This window comes from Podarcis cretensis (genome assembly GCF_951804945.1).
Source record: "Podarcis cretensis genome assembly, chromosome: 10".
Lineage (NCBI taxonomy): Eukaryota > Metazoa > Chordata > Lepidosauria > Squamata > Lacertidae > Podarcis > Podarcis cretensis.
The window spans coordinates 61,302,970-61,321,466 of record NC_137179.1 but is presented as its reverse complement, the minus strand read 5'-3'; the positions used below and the strand labels follow the sequence as shown (position 1 = coordinate 61,321,466).

Sequence of the window (18,497 nt, the reverse complement as noted above, 5' to 3'; positions counted from 1 at the left end):
GTGCAAAAGCTTTTTGTAAAATTAACATCTCCCATATTTTGCAATGTATCTTAGCAGAGTATTAATTGGTTCCATAGCTCATCCTCTGAAAACATGATGCAATTAAGCATAATGCTATCTCGCTTTATCTGCTTTACACTTTCACGAGCCAGTTTAATCAACTTCAAACAATTAATTCAAAACTTCTTCCTCTTCTGTTGTTGTTGTTGTTTTATATAGCCCTCTCCCAAATTTGCAATATATTTTGACTAATTGGAACTAACTTCAGCCTTGCCCACAACCCTGTCTTCTGTTGGCAGTTCCTTCATGCCTTTTATTCACCAAATTTATCAGAACTTTTATTTAATAGCTGGAATATCACGCACACCACAATCCTGTGTATGTTTACTTAGAAGTAAGCTCCGGGGTAGCCTTAATGTCTCAGTGTTTAAGAACTGTCAAAGTCTTTTCATTTGGAAATGGAATTATGTATGCAGCCTTCAGAATTCAGAGCACCTAATTTAAGAAGAGTCAGACAGCTGCATAAGATTAAAATCCTTGCTCACTTTTACAAAAATGTCAACACCTGGCATCCTACAATATTGGTTTAGGGGTAAAGATAGTCTATGTATGTAGAAATGTGCAATTTTTAGGAGATGTTTTAGATGCTCTTGCAGGAGACACAAGCTTTACATCATAAAAACTTGAGGGAAACTGGAATGCAATACCATGGAACCGCAAATGACATCCTTTATGTAAATGCAAGGGAGAGGTGTTTACAAATGTCTCTGCAAGCCCTTATCGATAGCTTACAACCAGCAAGACATCTTGGGGGCAAATAACTGAATTGCACAAGGGAAACCAGATTCAAAACCTGACTTCATCATGATGTCCACCAAGAGACCTTAGATCAGTCCTACTCGCTCTCAGTCAAGCTACCTCATCACAGGGGTGTGGTGTGGATAACATTGTATAACTCCTCAAGTATGGAGTTTTGAGGAAGGGATGGGAGCAACACTAAGGTTGCCATATTTCAAAAAGTAAAAACTAGGACACCCCCATAAATGTTGAGCTTTTTAGGAAAACCCGAAAGATCCAGGACAATGCACCACCTTTTGGAAATCCCTCACCACACGCGTCAATTCCGATCCCATAAACTATAAGGATCATATAGATTACAAGTTGACCCAAGCAAGAAAAAACAGGGAAGGGCACCTTCATTACATATCTTTAGGTGCCAGGCAGAAATGTTTCTCTATAATCTTCAGCTGATTAACATCCTATTAACATCCAATAGTTTTTTTAAAAATGTGCTTGTGGGAGGGGGGTTATTGTTTTGTTTTTGTTTTACATTCTCGTTTTGTATTTTTATGTTGTGAACTGCCCTGAGGTCTTCAGATGATCGGTGGTATGCAAATTTAATAAATAATAAGAATAATAATGATAACAACAACAACAACTGGAACACACATTGAAAAGCACTCATAAAAGCACTAATTTTTCAGAAGCCCAGGGAAGCAGCACTCTCTGCAGAATACATTTAATGTTCAGCTGGATTGCCCTAGAATGGAACTCAATGCGCTGCAGTGCAAGTCGCAATGATTAACATTTTGCTTTGATATTCAAGAGTACAGCACTCTTATATAAAGCCTAAGGAGCTCTTTTCAATTTTTAATTGTATGTCAGATGGTATTTACTCCCACACTAGAAGCCTGCATTGTCTGTGTGTGTCTTCAAAAAGCATGTTTTCAAAAACTATCGCATGTTGTTGCTGTCTCGTTTTTCCTTACAGCTCCCAGAAAGGAGGCAGCAACCCGAGAAGAATGAATTGAGGTGCATGCCACGTGAGCTTCTCTTGCACCAGTCCAACAATGAAATGAACAAAAACACTCATAACTGAGAGTGGGAAACATAGATCTAATGCAAAGTCCAGAGGGAGCCCTGTGGAATACAGGGTTACATGTATATACCAGCTTCCCCAAAACAGCTGTTAATCAGAAGGTTGGTGGTTCGAGGCCCACCCACCACCCAGAATGTCTGTGGACAGGATTCCTGCATTGCAGGGAGCTGGACTAGACAACCCTCGGGGTCTTTTCAAACTCTAAAATAATCTACGATTCTATGAATTCAGCGGCGAGAGCAGGTGCATGGACACAAAAGAGTCATGAGCTGCCCTTACTACAGAACTGGAAATGCATACCCCATGCACACATGTTGTGTGCGCATTAGAGCCAGGGTGTGTACCCACACCTGCTGAGTTAGGTGTAGAATAGTTGTAGTCACTTGGATATAAATACAGAAACTACTTATACAGGATTTCCCCTTCTGAAATCCTGGAAGACCAATCAATGGATCAATGTTCTGATTCCAAATAAGGCAACTTCTTGTGACCCTAACCATGCACATACTAAAAAAAAAAACTGGTTACAAGAATTATGCGCACGAAAGAGCCCTTTTGCAACATAAAAAGAAGCACACACATCCTTGTCCTTTTAATATAATCATCTAGTGCTCAGCAAAGCTGCCTCAGCACACCTAATGTTTTCCTTAATGGGCCAATAAAGCAGGCCAATAAAGCAAGTGCTATAAATTTAATGAACGGCGCTTTTTGGAATGAAACTGCACGTTGGGGTTGCATGTGAGGTTTTAAATTTCTTGCTGTTTGGTTAGATAGTGCTGATCTCACAATGAACTAGTTACATCGAGCTGGGTTACCAACATCAAACAGTTTCATATAGTTATAGCTAACCAGATGGTGCAGATCTATTCTTAAAAACGGAACAGCAATGTTTTTTGCTTGGGTCAACTTGAGCTGTTCTCAGTGATTTGTTCAGTTGGGCCAATGCTGAATATGTAGTTCAGAAAAAAATACTGTCCATAATTTGGCATTAAAGGCTGCTACACATAATTCTGGTTTTGCCAGAAGCAGCTTAGTCATGCTGACCACATGACCCAGAAAAACTGTCTGCGGACAAACATCGGCTCCCTCGGCCAGTAAAGCTAGATGAGCATCGCAACCTCAGAGTCGTTCGCAACTGGACTTAACTGTCAGGGGTCCTTTACCTTTTTACACATAATCTTATTACTTGCGGTGGCTACTCAAAGCTACAGGACATGTGATTATGCATGATCAGCTGCAACATCTGATAGAAAGGTTGCATTCAGAGATGAACATGCTGGAAAGATCTGCTGTGAACCTCAGGATTGCGCACTATCCCTTCTTCCTCCCACAAAGCAGCAAAGGAAGAGTTTAGAAGCTCGTCTTCTGATAAACTGCCCACAAACAACGCCCACAGGTGATCTCAGAAACAAAGGATGTTAAGACAACATAATACACACTAGATTGCCTGGTTTAAACTTTCATGTCATGCTTCTGGAGATTTGAGCACCTAGCACTCATAGGAATCTTAATCCCTAGTGTGAAGTGGTCTGTCTCTTCATGTAATAAGAAAGGCAAACCAAGTGAGAGGATGGCAGTATTAGCAACACTTTTAACTAGTTAAAATAGTTTAATGTGCTGGTGACTGATGCTGAAATTGCAGGTGCTTTGCTCTTTCCCTGCTCCTGCTGTGAAATAAGCTATGGTTTGGGTTAGTGTTGCAGACAAATTTCAGGAGTTTGCTTCCCCCAAACAAACCATAAGTGGTAAGCCAAGAATAAACTTTGGTCACTGTTTATGGTTTGTTTGGTAAGAATCAAAGCATGACCTAAGGTTCAGCGGTAACGCTAAGCTTGTTTGCAAGTGAACAGTGAGTGGCCTTTGATTTCAGAAGCAGGCAGTAGCACACTACCTGTTCGTACAGTTTATTTTAACTATGGTTTAATGTGACACGCAAACCAGGCCACTCAGTGCTACAGAGACTGATTGATGATACTTGACGTTCTTGTATACTGGGTGTATAAAACCAATGGGGAAGTTAGGGCAGAGAGGGGGAAAAATATTATCTCTCCTTTCTGCCCAGTAAAAAAACAGCAAAGTTTTCAGTAAAATGTAGTTAGTTGTGTCATGCTTCATATCCTAATTCTATGGACCAAAGGAAATGTAAGTTATGGCATGATGACCCTACAAATTTCAGACACGAATTGTTATCCTGGTGTCCATTTACAGATGCACCTCCAAGGTAAAAGTGGAGGCGGTCAAAGAATGTCTATCTCCTTTTAGAACAAAATTATCTATTCCTCTTTTAGCTGGGTGAGAGGAGGGGGAAAGAAAATATAATTAGCCGAGAATTGGTGTGAAAAGTCAGAGGGAGGAAAAGAAACTACCCACAGCTTGGTGACCTCATTAAATTAACAGTTCAGTTCTTTCTTTTCCTCTTACAATGCATCTTCCCAGTAACTATAAGGGATTTTTTTAAGCTAAAATGCAAGTTGTGCTTTTCAAGCCAAAAATCTTTAACAGCTGTCATTTTGGAATGCTAAAAGAATGGAGATCCTGGAAGAAGAAAGAGTCACATGTAACTCCGCAGTAATGAAAATTAGAAATGCAATGCTGCTATTATTATTAATAGCAAGAGCTAGAGTTACACAGTGGAAGTCTCACATGCTGCAAGCTGCCCACTCCTGCCACGAACTGACAATACAGATTTGGCATGCATGCCCCTTGTTTTCCAATTCTGGCCTCGCATTCTACAAATATCCAACTCCTTCCTTCTTGTGACTTGACCACATCCACTTCCTCTATGTGGTTATTCAGCGTGAAAGCTGAAATAGCCCAGGCAGAAAAATGAATCCCCAAGAGAGTAACCTAACCTTGACTTTCCATATGACACATTTCACTAGTTTTGTTTTAAATACCAAAAGTGACAGCTGAATTTAAAAATAACCCTGTATGTTGTATCTATCCATGTACACTTACCTATGCCTTACAAGCACTATAAGGTCCTGTGAAGGTGGCTAACTGAATCTCTCACATGACTTACATCATGCCGTCTGTGCCAGAGACTCTATTTATGGAATTAAGCAACCCAACTGAAAATGTTTTAGGATTTCTACTATCATTAGGTACTGTTCAGTGAATATGCATCCATTCTCCCCATTAAGATTACCGGTTCAGCAGAAAGCTACGAGCTGTTTCTTGAAGTATGGCCCATTTCAGAGCCAAATATGTTTTTTTCTGAGGGTTGGCTGAGGATTCAAGCAGGGGTGTTCAACTATGCAGCCACCCCTGCTTGGATTGCAGTAAGCTGAACCGAGGCAGGCACAACCCACCCACCCCCAATCTTGTCCCTTGCATCTCTCTGCACCTTCAGCTGTCCTCTGGATGCTACTCCTCTCTCAAGGCAAAACCCAAACCTCACTTTCGGTTAGGAGGGCAGTTTCAGCCCGTGCATGGCTTCCAATGAAGACTCTAGCAGGCTACCTGTCCAGTGGAAAGTGATGCACAGAGCATCTTCTTCTATTGTGCAATTTGTGGATTACAAACTCCAAAGCCCTGGCTGTAAATGATGCTCTGTGCATCATTTGCTCTTACCTGGGCAGCCCCCCAGTACCCTCCAGTCTTCCCTGGCTATCTATACAAGCTACTAACATATCCTCCTTCCCCAAGGTGGGACTTCTTTGCCTTGGAAGAATTGGGTGAAGTAGCAGGCAGACGATGGCTTGAAGCTGTGTCCCTTCAGCATAAAGTCAAAGTCCCTTTTTGACTGGATGAGCATTAGACCTTTAAGGGATGGAAGCATGTTTGGATGAGCACAAGGCTGCCCATGCATCTCTTTTCTGTCTTCTGTAGTACAGGTGCTGTATCCACCTTATTTATAACAGGCCATCTCTCTATTATATTTAGTAGACTTAAGCATTCTGTTTCAGCAGAACCTCCAAGGTTCCAAATGAAGGAATAAAAACCAATGCACTGTTTATACACTTACGTTTGACCCAGTGAAAAATGGAAAACAAGATACTATGTGTTAAATAAGGTAAGCTATTGACAAGGACAGACTCACCTGATATGTAAACTGCACTTCGTTTGTTGATCTGCCTTGTTGTCCATTTACATCAACTTCAATTTCACCTTCTTTTGCTTCTGGCACGCTTCCAACCTCACATACAATCCTAGTTGGAAACAAGGCAAGCTTGTACATAAAAGATCTAAACTGATATATATTTCCTGCAGCCCGTTCTTAAATAAAATAAAATCTAACAATTAAATAAGACACCATTACAGAAGCCTCAAAAGTAATACAAGGTGGAATAAACTAGAATCAGTCACGCAAATGATTTTAAATCTCCAGGAGGAGATCACACTCAAGCCTTCATTATGTAGAAACCATTAAAAAATGGCACACCATTCCTTTTCACAAGATGAATTTACAGGTTTATTTCTCAAAGAAATAGAAAAACCCAGATTCACACCTTGATTTCCCCATCGGAGGTGCATTCCCACCCCCACCGAATGTGGCTTTTTTGGGGGGGAGCAGATGTATTCTGCAACATGTCACTGATGCATCAGTGATGGATTTATATGGAACCGTTCGCACATCTTTTTACTTTACTAGTTCTGCAATACTTTCTCAATACAGTGGTGCCTCGCAAGACGAAAAGAATCCGTTCCGCGATTCTCTTCGTCTAGCGGTTTTTTCGTCTTGCGAAGCAAGCCCATTGACGGCTTAGCGGCTTAGCGCTATTAGCGGCTTTTAGCGGCTTAGCGGATAAGCAGATAAGCGGCTTAGCGGCTTAGAAAAAGGGGGGGGGGAGGAAAAACCCCCGCAGGAACTCGCAAGACATTTTTGTCTTGCGAAGCAAGCCCATAGGAAATTCGTTTTGCGAAGCACCTCCAAAACGGAAAACCCTTTCGTCTAGTGGGTTTTTCGTCTTGCGAGGCATTCGTCTTGCGGGGCACCACTGTACTACTGCATTATTGCCATCTTTGGGACACTCATACGCTGCAGCACAACAATGGCAGGATAGAACACCCCACCCCCTGAATGTTTGCATTGTGTTACAGGGTTTTAGTAGGAAGCTATGGGACAAGTACTGATGGGAAACAAAGACAGTCTCACCAACACAAAATGTTTTGCAGGTGCAAACAGTATTGAAAGCATATAACCGCCCCAATACCATCATGAGCACAAATCATCATGAATGCACACTAACAGGGTAGCTGGATGCCTAACATTTGCCAAACTGAATTAAAACATTTCCAATGTTCATTTTAGAGATGCGTTTTAAAAATGAACATAACAAAACTACCTTTTCGTAATATTTGTGTACAGGATTACAAAAGGGGTGGGTGGGTTTGGTGTTTTTTTTAAAAAAAGAGTGTGCAAGGTTGTAAATGTTTAATATATGAGACTTTCCTGCAGTGACACCATTGGAAATGTAAGCTGCATGAGATAACTTACAAATGCCTCCAGTTCAAAATAAATTAGTGCATAATTGAGTCTAGATAAGCAACAAACGAGTTAGAGCTGTTAGATCATAAATATAAAGGTGGCTGTTATTACAAGTCTCTTACATAATTACATGTATAAAATACAACAGAATAAGCATAAACATTGCAGTTGTCTCTAGAATTACAGCTAAACACATTAAATAGTTGCAACTCATTACCATACAGAAATGCTCAAGAAGTTATATATTTAAAGCAAACAACTGCCATTTTTGTCAGGACAGTTGTTTTATTTCACATTTCTATGAACCTGCAGCAAATAGATAAAAAACAAACAAACTGGCATTCAAGACATCAGACAATTACTTACTTGGTAGAAACAGAGTAGAATTGTTCTTTAAATATACATTCAGTGCCTGCCACTGTTATACTTTTGACATCTTCAGCATTTATGCCCAAATTAGATCCCATTATGGTCAACAAAATTCCACCGCTCAGTGGTCCATTATTTGGTTTAATCTGAACAGAAAGAAAACATACTTAAAAAGTCACAACATCATTTTAATAACTGACCAGCAGCTTAAACAGTAAGTTCGCAGACTTGGAGGAGGAATACAAATGTTTGGGGTTTAAATTTGAGTTTTGGCCAGAAATCCGGAAAATTTCAATTTTTATTCTGGTTGTAGTGGATGGGCATGCAAACTCTGAGATTATATATCAGTTGAACCCTACCCCTAGTGGCAAGGGTGGTTAGGAAATATTTACATTTTAACCCTATTTGTGCAGTTTTTGGAATAAGGAGTTCTTGCCCTTTGTCAGCTAACAAAACCTGACTAGCCTTAGAAGTAATTCAAGCTTAGTTTGCCACTGTATAATAGCTATAGTTCAATGATTTTTCAGAACACTTTTGTTGCTCTAACACCCTCCCAAGACCCACAGGCATATATCCATGCACAAATGGTTTGTCTTTGTTCTCCACGTAACTTTATATCTCCTGTGTTAAAAATGTATGGTGAGAGCTCAACGCATTCCTCTGCACCAAAAGGAGCATTTATCGCCCTGTCAAGTTTTCAGAACCACCTCTTTTGACTCTAGAACGAAAGTTTTTGTACTGTTGCCAATGTGGACACCTTGGAGCATTTAGGTACTTCCTGAGAGCAATGATATTTTATATCCTACGGAGTACCACAAAGTACTCAACTGAAATGTCAAATTGGTCTTTCTAAGAATGGAAAGGTAAGGAGCTGCAAGTCTTTGTGTTTAGGCAGGGGGGAAAACATCTGCTCTACAAGAGTTTCATGTCCTAGGGGTATATTGAAGACTCCCATTGATATTTATTTTTCCCCTTTAAGGAGAATGATGCATGGTATTTTAAATGTAAGATTTTAGTATAAGGATGTACTGCAACAGAATTATACCTGTTAAGGGACTGTGGTAAAAGGAGGGCAGCGCAGAGTGCCTAGGGATGTAGATCAAGAATGGCCAACTGTGATAAAGAAATAGTGGTGATCCCCAGGCCAAAGATAGGCCAAACAGATTTCCACAGGGCTTCTGATCTCCCTTCTCTAACTGGTATCCCTCCCTGCTCTGAGGATGACCTCCAAGGCCTGCCTTACTGCCTCTGTCCCTGAGAACCTGAATTTTCCAACCTATTGGGCTCCAGATGAAGAAGAAGAAGAAGAGTTTGGATTTGATATCCCGCCTTTCACTCCCCTTCAGGAGTCTCAAAGCGGCTAACATTCTCCTTTCCCTTCCTCCCCCACAACAAACACTCTGTGAGGTGAGTGGGGCTGAGAGACTTCAAAGAAGTGTGACTAGCCCAAGGTCACCCAGCAGCTGCATGTGGAGGAGTGGAGACTCGAACCTGGTTCCCCAGATTACAAGACTACCGCTCTTAACCACTACACCACACTGGCTCTCAGATGCAAAACGTCTGCAAAAAAAGGCAGGAAATGATAAAAATTCTGGCAGTCTGAGATCCAGCAACACTGGGAGAGCTTTCTGTGGACTTTCTGTGGCCTCTTCTGTTATGCGGCTGCCTACTCCTCAAAAATCCTAATTGCCTTTTTGGGGGGAAAAGACCCGAGAGCCAACAATTTTTTTACTGCAAAATGTCAAGTCTAACATTCTTCCCAATATTATAAAATCAATAACAAGCTGCATCATTTCAAATACCTGACGGAAAATGGAATTCTACTATACTTTATTACAATACCAGGTTATAACTATTATATATAGCATTCCTGCCTAGAGTAACACCTAGCATTTCATCCAGTTTATAACTGTGTTGTGGTTGCCTAAAGAACCCAATGGTGTCTCCTTTTAATAGAAAAAAATACTGAAACATTTATTTAGTTGAGTGAACTACCTCTGAAGCAGGTTTCTAACAGGCAGAGATACATTTTGAGGTACCACTCTGCTTACAAATGCTCTTTTTAATGTTCTGCTACAAATTTAGAACTGTGGAACTAGTTAGATAAGCTGAAGGCTTCAGGATTGCCACATGTCCTCTTTTCCTAGGACACGTCCTCTTTCTGATGATGAGAGAGTTGTCCTAGAGATCCATAGTTAAAAGCAGATGTCGGCAAATGTGTCCTCTTTTTTCTCTTCAAAAAAATGGCAACCCTAAGGGGGACTAGACTTGTTGAACTAAAGCTCTTTGGAAAGCCAGAAAATGAAAAAAGCAATCTGGGCAGAACAAGGTATGTAAGGGGTGAAGCTGCAGACTCTGCTCTCTAACCGTAACTGTTTTAACACAATGCCTGAACAATGTACCATATTTTTCGCTCTATAAGACGCACCAGACCACAAGACGCACCTAGTTTTTGGAGAAGGAAAACAAGAAAAAAAATATTCCGAATCTCAGAAGCCAGAACAGCAAGAGGGATCACTGCACAATGAAAACAGCAATCCCTCTTGCTGTTCTGGCTTCTGGGATAGCTGCGCAGCCTGCATTCGCTCCATAAGATGCACACAAACATTTCCCCTTACTTTTTAGGAGGGAAAAAGTGAGTCTTATAGAGCAAAAAATACGGTAATTGTATTAGTCTGGCTTTCTACCTTATCGTCACTAGCTGCTAGCAATGTACAGGCTTTGTGAAATGGAGATTGTTACGTCTGAACCAGCTTATTGGGTTAAATCAGATGCTATGAGCAAGTACGGAGAGCAAAGACAGACCAGCAGTATGTCCACACATCTCATAAAGTTCTGCCCCTTAGTGGTACCGGAAATGTAATGGCATGCTCTGGTGACACAGAGACTCTCTCGTGCCAATAATACCCCTTCCTGGAATCTGAGACAATGCAGGCAAGGCAAGAAACCATGCTATGAACTCGTCCCATGTAACCTAGGAGCAGCCATTACAGCACTACTAGAAGACACTCCTAGGATATAGTTATGTAGCCTTTTCCTTTTGGTTTGTTTAGTTAAAAAGCCAGCTCTAATGCCCTGCGAGCGCAGTGATTATCCACCATGTGGATCTTAAAGAAACAGACACGAGTCTCTTTACTATGGGACTTCACAAGTTTGCAACAGCTCCTCAGAATTCCATAAATGCTTTGCAAGCTGACTTGAGTGGACTTCATGTTATGTTATGAATGACGCAGAAATTACCATAGTAATGACTGGAGGAGGGCAGGTGGTAGTGGGAGAAGCACACCGGCCAGTGTAAACACAGCTGTCGTCACACCAGACACACCGATATGCAGGATTAGCTGCGAGACACAAGCTGCAGTCATTCCGACCATAGGAACAGCTGTATAGAGTCACTGTAAAAATGAAAAACAAATCATATGCATGTTTCTAGTGTCAGTTACTATTACACCACTCAAGAGAAATTCAAACCCACATAAATCTTGAGGTGCACCCAACAGGGCAGCATCATTAAGGTACAATCATGGCGCTCACAAATACCACAATCTGTGATTAACCACCAATTCAGCTGCTTGGGGAAATAAATATGGCAGGAGCACTGGTGGAGGAACGGGAGTGCGGAGGGAGCGGATCACTCATGGCACCACTATTCCGGTAGGGTGCCATCGTGGCACCCCACCGCGCACCACGCCCCCACAGGCAGTGTGTCACACCCCCACAACGTGTGCCATGCCGCCACCTACTCTCCGCCCCCGGTAGCAGAGCATGCAGCTTCGCCACTGGGCAGGAGCAGCCCTGTTCTCCCAGCCTGGACATTGTCATCTGCTCTCGAATCTGATCCTGGGTGCAGGAGGAAGGCGAGTGTTGCTTTTTGCAAAAATGTGAGAACTGCCATGGACGGAGGAACGCAACTCAACAAGCCTTCTCCTGAGAGTATTCCAGCTGCCACCAGATCAGCTCTCCAAGGAAAGAACTGTGCAGAAGCAATTTTTTCCTCTTCCTTCCTGCCTACCCTGTCCACACACCCCAGTGTGTTATGCATTTTAGAATGTAGACTTGAGGGCATGGGACTCCCTCTTTATTGCTTTCTGTAAGCTGCTCTGGGAGCCACCACCCTTTTTTGTGCAAAAGGCATAGAAAGGAGCATAAATGCTGAAAATAAATAACGAATGAGCAACTCAATCAATCTTCGCATCTTATCACCTTTCTGACTTTCAGTAATGTAGTTAAGTGTCCTAGCCACACAGCTTCATCAAATTATTGATACATTAAAGGTAAAGGTAAAGGTACCCCTGCCCGTACGGGCCAGTCTTGACAGACTCTGGGGTTGTGCGCCCATCTCACTTAAGAGGCCAGGGGCCAGCGCTGTCCGGAGACACTTCCGGGTCACGTGGCCAGCGTGACATCGCTGCTCTGGCGAGCCAGAGCCGCACACGAAAACGCCGTTTACCTTCCCGCTGGTAAGCGGTCCCTATTTATCTACTTGCACCCGGAGGTGCTTTCGAACTGCTAGGTTGGCAGGCGCTGGGACCGAGCAGCGGGAGCGCACCCCGCCGCAGGGATTCGAACCGCCGACCTTTCGATCGGCAAGCCCTAGGCGCTGAGGCTTTAACCCACAGCGCCACCTGCGTCCCATTGATACATTAATGCATTCTTAATGATTACTGTAACTTGCAGAGGAAAGTAAGATAATGGGGGCGGAGGGCGGAAAGCAAAATAATGGGGCCCTTCAGTTTTGGTTTTATTGCATTCAGCGGCCTGACCAGGCTCATGCACAGACAGACCACCAGATCTGGGGTTGGAAAGAAATTTCGTGCAGATCGAAGTGGGAGGAGACCATGGAAGCTTTGTTCTTGTTTTGTGCAGCGCAAGTGTGGGCTCCTATGCTTCAGCCATCTAGTGATACAGTGGTATCTTGGGTTACATTCGCTTCAGGTTACATACGCTTCAGGTCACAGACTCCGCTAACCCAGAAATAGTACCTCTGGTTAAGAACTTTGCTTCAGGATGAGAACAGAAATTGCATGCTGGCTGGAGGCCCCATTAGCTAAAGTGGTGCTTCAGGTTAAGAACAGTTTCAGGTTAAGAACGGACCTCCAGAACAAATTAAGCTCTTAACCCGAGGTACCACTGTACTTGCTTAGAATGTTGTACTATTTTATTGTTGTTAGCCACCCTGAGCCCGGCTTCAGCTGGGGAGGGCGGTATATAAATAAAAATTATTATTATTATTATTATTATTAGTAGTAGTATTAGTATTAGTATTATTATTAGCAGATTAGGCTTTCTGCAGATTAGCACATTTTTTTCCTGAACTGTCAGGACGGCAAATAGTCAGACAGTTCTACCTTTGGGCAGGGGAACTGAAAAATAAGTGACTAGAAGAAGAAGTTCATTTGTTAACAGTAGATTTAGATCTAGCTGAGATGTTATTTCAAATGAAATGCACATGGGTTGACGGGCAGTGAGAGTTGTAGGGGTGCTATGTTTAGAGGTTTTTCAATACACAAGTTCATTCTTGTCTGGAGAGCTTTCTAATCAACCTCAGATGTCTGGAGCAAAAACAGATAGCTATTCATAGTTAACTTTAAGATAAACAGACCACACTAAAGCTTCCAAAAATTCAGCATCTTATTGTTGTGCCGTGAAAAGCAGAATTTAGAAAGCCTAGTGCAATAATATATATTCACATACACGCCAAGATGGTTCAACTTATGCCTCCACCCAAGGAGTCCTGCAGCAAGGACCAAAGGTTGATGGATGGGGTCAGAGACCAGGATTGGGAGGGCACCGGGGAGCACTGGAACCATGATAAAGGATGCCCTGTCACTTCTGGTTATCATGGCCATGAATCACAGAGGAAAACAGAGCGCCTCTTAAGCCTGTAACAGCTTTGTGTTCACTGAGGGGTAAAGTTAAGAACGGAATTTGTAATATCTGGAGTCCTTCTGAGATCCAAGCCATACTCCACACATGACTGAAGAGCATCGTGGCCTAATTCCAGAACACGCAGAGTAAATCCAGGGTGCTGTATAATTAGGACCATGAACCAAGTTGGAAGCAACGACTCTCAAGCCTTCGTATTTGAGCACGTTTTTGATGGGCAGTCAGATCACCAACTTAACTGGAAACTATTAGCACTCAAGTCTACTAACTATAACATTTTAGTTCTAAGTAGCGGGTGGCACTGTGGGTTAAACCACAGAGCCTAGGACTTGCCGATCAGAAGGTCAGCGGTTCGAATCCCCGCGACTGGGTGAGCTCCCGTTGCTCGGTCCCTGCTCCTGCCAACCTAGCAGTTCGAAAGCACATCAAAGTGCAAGTAGATAAATAGGTACCGCTCCGGCGGGAAGGTAAACGGTGTTTCCGTGCGATGCTCTGGTTCGCCAGAAGCGGCTTAGTCATGCTGGCCACATGACCCAGAAGCTGCATGCCGGCTCCCTTGGCCAATAAAGCAAGATGAGTGCCACAACCCCAGAGTCGTCCGTGACTGGACCTAATGGTCAGGGGTCCCTTTACCTTTACTTAACTAAAAAACAAACAAACCTGAATATAAGGGGGGGCTCCCTTCTGATTATTTGGATCAACAAAGCTATAATTAACCTTCCTGACTAGCACGGGAGGAATGGGAAGGAGTCCTCAGAGTTGACAATTTCGGAATAACTCACATTACGCTAAAAAACAGTTACAGTGCATTACTGTGTTCTGAAACAAGTCTTCTTTAAAAATAGCCCCCACTTGCTCCGCATGAACCACTGTGTTTATTCAAAGTAGTTAAACTTGCTAGCTGAGCAGAAGCTTGCTTATTTATTAAGTGTGAATCAGAAACTTGGGTTTTGTTTCCTTTTCGGTTGCAAGACATAATCTGCTTGCCAACCCATTCAAGGTAATACGCTTATATACATGATGCTGAGCAGCAAGACTTCAATGCTTGTCCTGCAATCAAAGACTAACTGGATGGAAAACTGAACAAGGTTGACCAGGGCTAGTCAAGGCACTGACCGCCAGAGACTAAGCACAAGATCGCAACCCTTCCTGTCTTACTAGATTGGTAGCTGAATCTTCTGGAAACAGGACTGAGGGTTGTCCTGCTCAGAGCAGACCCACTGAGAATAATGGGCACAACTAAATTAGGTCCATTAGTTGAAACGGGTCTAGTCTGAGTACAGTGGTACCTTGGGTTAAGTACTTAATTCATTCTGGAGGTCCGTTCTTAACCTGAAACTGTTCTTAACCTGAAGCACCACTTTAGCTAATGGGGCCTCCTGCTGCCGCCACGCCGCTGGAGCATGATTTATGTTCTTATCCTGAAGCAAAGTTCTTAACCTGAAGCACTATGTCTGGGTTAGTGGAGTGTGTAACCTGAAGCATATGTAACCTGAAGCGTATGTAACCCGAGGTACCACTGTACAGTGGTACCTCAGTTTACGAACTCAATCCATTCCGGAAGTCCGTTCTTAAACCGAAACCGCTCTAAAACCGAGACGCACTTTCCCTAATGAGGCCTCCCACCACCAGTGCCCTTCCACTGTTCAGATTCCGTTCAGAGACCGAGGTAAAGTTCACAAACTGGGACACTACTTCCATTCTGTGGAATTCGTAAACTGAATCGTTCATAAACAGGACTGTTCTTAAACTGAGGTACCACTGTATAACTTAGTGGGATACAGCCATGTATCCTTTGCTACCGTAGGCTGGCTTAGGGGTTTTTTTCAGGCTGTGTGGCACACACACATTTGTCTTCCGACACCCTGCTGTCCCTGCCTCAGTATATCTAACGGCAGGGCCAGCCCTGACCTTAACAGCTTATGCTGAGCCTACAAGGCTGACATATTGGGGCTGGAAAAGAGAACTCATGTTAACTAAGGTGATATGGCAATTAATCTGAGAAACCCACATTCCTCATATTATTTTCCACAAATTTACCAACTTCAACAGATAGGAAATGTTTTAAAAAAGAGCAAGAAAAGGAAGAATAAATGTTTTTTCTCTCCTGATTTATCAGCTAAAATAAGAAAAAAGGATCTGCCTTTCTTAGTCTTACACTAATAAGATTATTAACTGAATGCTTGAAATTAAGATTCTATAACATTTAAAGAGGCTCTTTATTAAATGCATGTTAGAATGTTTCCGCCCAAGTGGTATACCACTATATGTATGTGTGTGTGTGTGTGTGTGTGTGTGAGAGAGAGAGAGAGAGAGAGGGGGGGGGGGGGAGAGGGAGATTTTTCAAATACATCCATGGGCCAGTGCCCCAAATCATTTAAGTGCCTAGGAATATGGGGTTAGCCTGGATTCCAGAACAGTGAATTTGTCAATCCATAACCCCTCAAGCCATTGTCATGCCCTGCCCTGATCTCTTTTTATAGATGGTGTTAGGGCTGCCATATTTCAAAAAGTAAAACTCCAGACACAAAAGTTGAAGTTTTTTTAGTCCGTCCCCCCAAAAAAGAGTTTTTGAACTATTTTTAATGAAATTCGCCAAAATCTACATTTCTAACATGGTCTCTCATATGTCTGGAGTTTCCCTGACATTTCACCGATTTCCACCCAGACACTGTTTATGAGGGACAAATACCGTGTAAGTCCGGAAAATTACAGACATACAGTGGTGCCTCGCAAGACGAAATTAATCCGTTCTGTGAGGCTCTTCGTATAGCGGTTTTTTCGTCTTGCGAAGCAAGCCCATTGACAGCTTAGCGGATTAGCGCTATTAGCGGTTTAGCGGCTTTTAGCGGATCAGCTGATAAGCGGCTTAGCGGCTTAGGAAAAGGGGGGAAAAGGGGAAAAAACCCGCAGGAACTCGCAAGACATTTCGTCTTGCGAAGCAAGCCCATAGGGAAATTTGTTTTGCGAAGCGCCTCCAAAACGGAAAACCCTTTCGTCTAGCAGGTTTTCCGTCTTGCGAGGCGTTCATCTTGCGGGGCACCACTGTATGACAACCCTAGATGGTGTGAATATGTATAAGTCAAAGACCGATGGTGGATACATGCTTTTGAGGGAAGTTATTTGTTGTATTTTGATTCTGTCTAAAGAATGTGCATTCACACATTCCACATCTGAAGCGAGCAGTGAGGTACTATTGGTTTGACTCAGAAAACCGACTGATGGAATTCAATTTCAGAATTCTGGATTTTTTAAATTATACCAGCAGCTAACCAGAGAGACTGCTGTGTCTGACTAACTGATTCAATTTATATTTTTCATCTATATGTGGAGAACTGAAAACAACGTCTGCGTCTGCAAAAACCAGCACTCAAACTGCCTCTAAATTAGATTTGTAATGTATTGAAAGGCAAGCTCTCCAAGTCACACACAATACAGTGGTGGAGCTCAAAGTGTTAATCAGTTTCGTTACTGATCAGGTTGTTAAATGTACCAGCAGCAAACCAGCCATTAGATTCCAACCCTTATCCATCATCTTTAGGTACTAGCTGTGAAACCATTGATAGAACAGGACAAAGGATAAAAGGGATATATTGGATTTCATACTGCTCTAAGTCTCCAGTGGCTATAAAAATACATTAAATGCCAATGCTACTTGGTAGTCTCTAAATGTGTTACAGAAAGAAAGGATTCATTTATATTTGGAAATTCAATAATTGCTCACCTTCTCTGTAGTAGCGACCAGAACGACCAAAGTAACTATCTTTCAAAGTGTGGTGCACTTAAATTCAGCTCTATTAAGGGCCCACAAATGGCAAGAAAGTAAGAAGGGGAATTGGGACACCACTAGCACAAAAAGGTACTTCTTCCCCAGTTCTTTTCCGCTTCTGCTTTTCATAGAAAACCACAGAGATGGACGTGGGCAGAATGGACATAAAATTAAGCTGCGCCCTGCTGATACCAACCAGACTATGAACATTAATCAATTAAAGAGAGGGAGAGGGAGAGGGAGAGGGAAAGTGTATATATAACATATGAATAGATGACTTTGGGAATATAACAGAGCATCACTCATTTGTTAAGATGAGAAGTGTTTTAAACGAAAATATCGTCTAGCCTAGACTAGGGTGGGATGACAGTCAATTTCTGGTCCATGCCAATTTTGTATGTGCTCATTCTTAACTTTGTTCCATCTCATTTCTGCAATCTTTTTTTTTTTTAAAGTGACACTAAAAACTGCAATATTTCTCTTGTACTTTTCCCATATAGTATTCATTTGAGTAAACCACCCTTAAATGCACATTATGTTACACTTTTTGAGCTATGTCACAAAATTTGGAGAGATGCAAAAACTCAAGGATAATGACAATCCAATCCAATCCACACATTAGTTCGGGAACTGCAAATAATAATAATAATAATAATAAAATAAATTTTATTTATATCCCGCCCTCCCCAGCCGAAGCCGGGCTCAGGGCGGCTAACAACACTAAACCAGTATGACATTATAAAACATTATAAAAATGAATTAAAATCAAAATTGATGGCAACCATAAACTAAAGCTTTGTAAAGATTGCCAAAGGAGGGGGTCAGGCTGCGCCCTGACCAAATGCCAGGTGGAACAGCTCTGTCTTGCAGGCCCTGCGGAAAGATGTCAAGTCCTGCAGGGCCCTTGTCTCTTGTGACAGAGCGTTCCACCAGGTTGGAGCCGCAGCCGAAAAAGCCCTGGCTCTAGTTGAGGCCAGCCTAACCTCTCTGAGGCCTGGGACCCTCAAGGTGTTTTTATTTGAAGATCGTAAGTTCCTCTGTGGGGCATACCAGGAGAGGCGGTCCCGTAGGTACGAGGGCCCTAGGCCGTATAGGGCTTTGAAGGTTAAAACCAGCACCTTAAACCTGATCCTGTACTCCACCGGGAGCCAGTGCAGCTGGTA

At 42.5% G+C, this 18,497-nt stretch overlaps 1 protein-coding gene across 3 annotated transcripts in view; it reads right to left on the bottom strand.

Moving 5' to 3' along the window:
* Positions 1-18,497, bottom strand: part of PLXNB2 (plexin B2) — a 350,928-nt gene that overhangs the window by 54,816 nt on the left and 277,615 nt on the right. For all 3 annotated transcript variants that reach the window (XM_079994025.1, XM_079994023.1, XM_079994024.1), the window contains exons 15-17: positions 10,920-11,074; positions 7,677-7,825; positions 5,922-6,030 (exon numbers count right to left, since the gene is read on the bottom strand). In XM_079994025.1, coding sequence (XP_079850151.1) covers positions 5,922-6,030; positions 7,677-7,825; positions 10,920-11,074 — 413 coding nt within the window. The remainder of the gene's footprint in view (positions 1-5,921; positions 6,031-7,676; positions 7,826-10,919; positions 11,075-18,497) is intronic.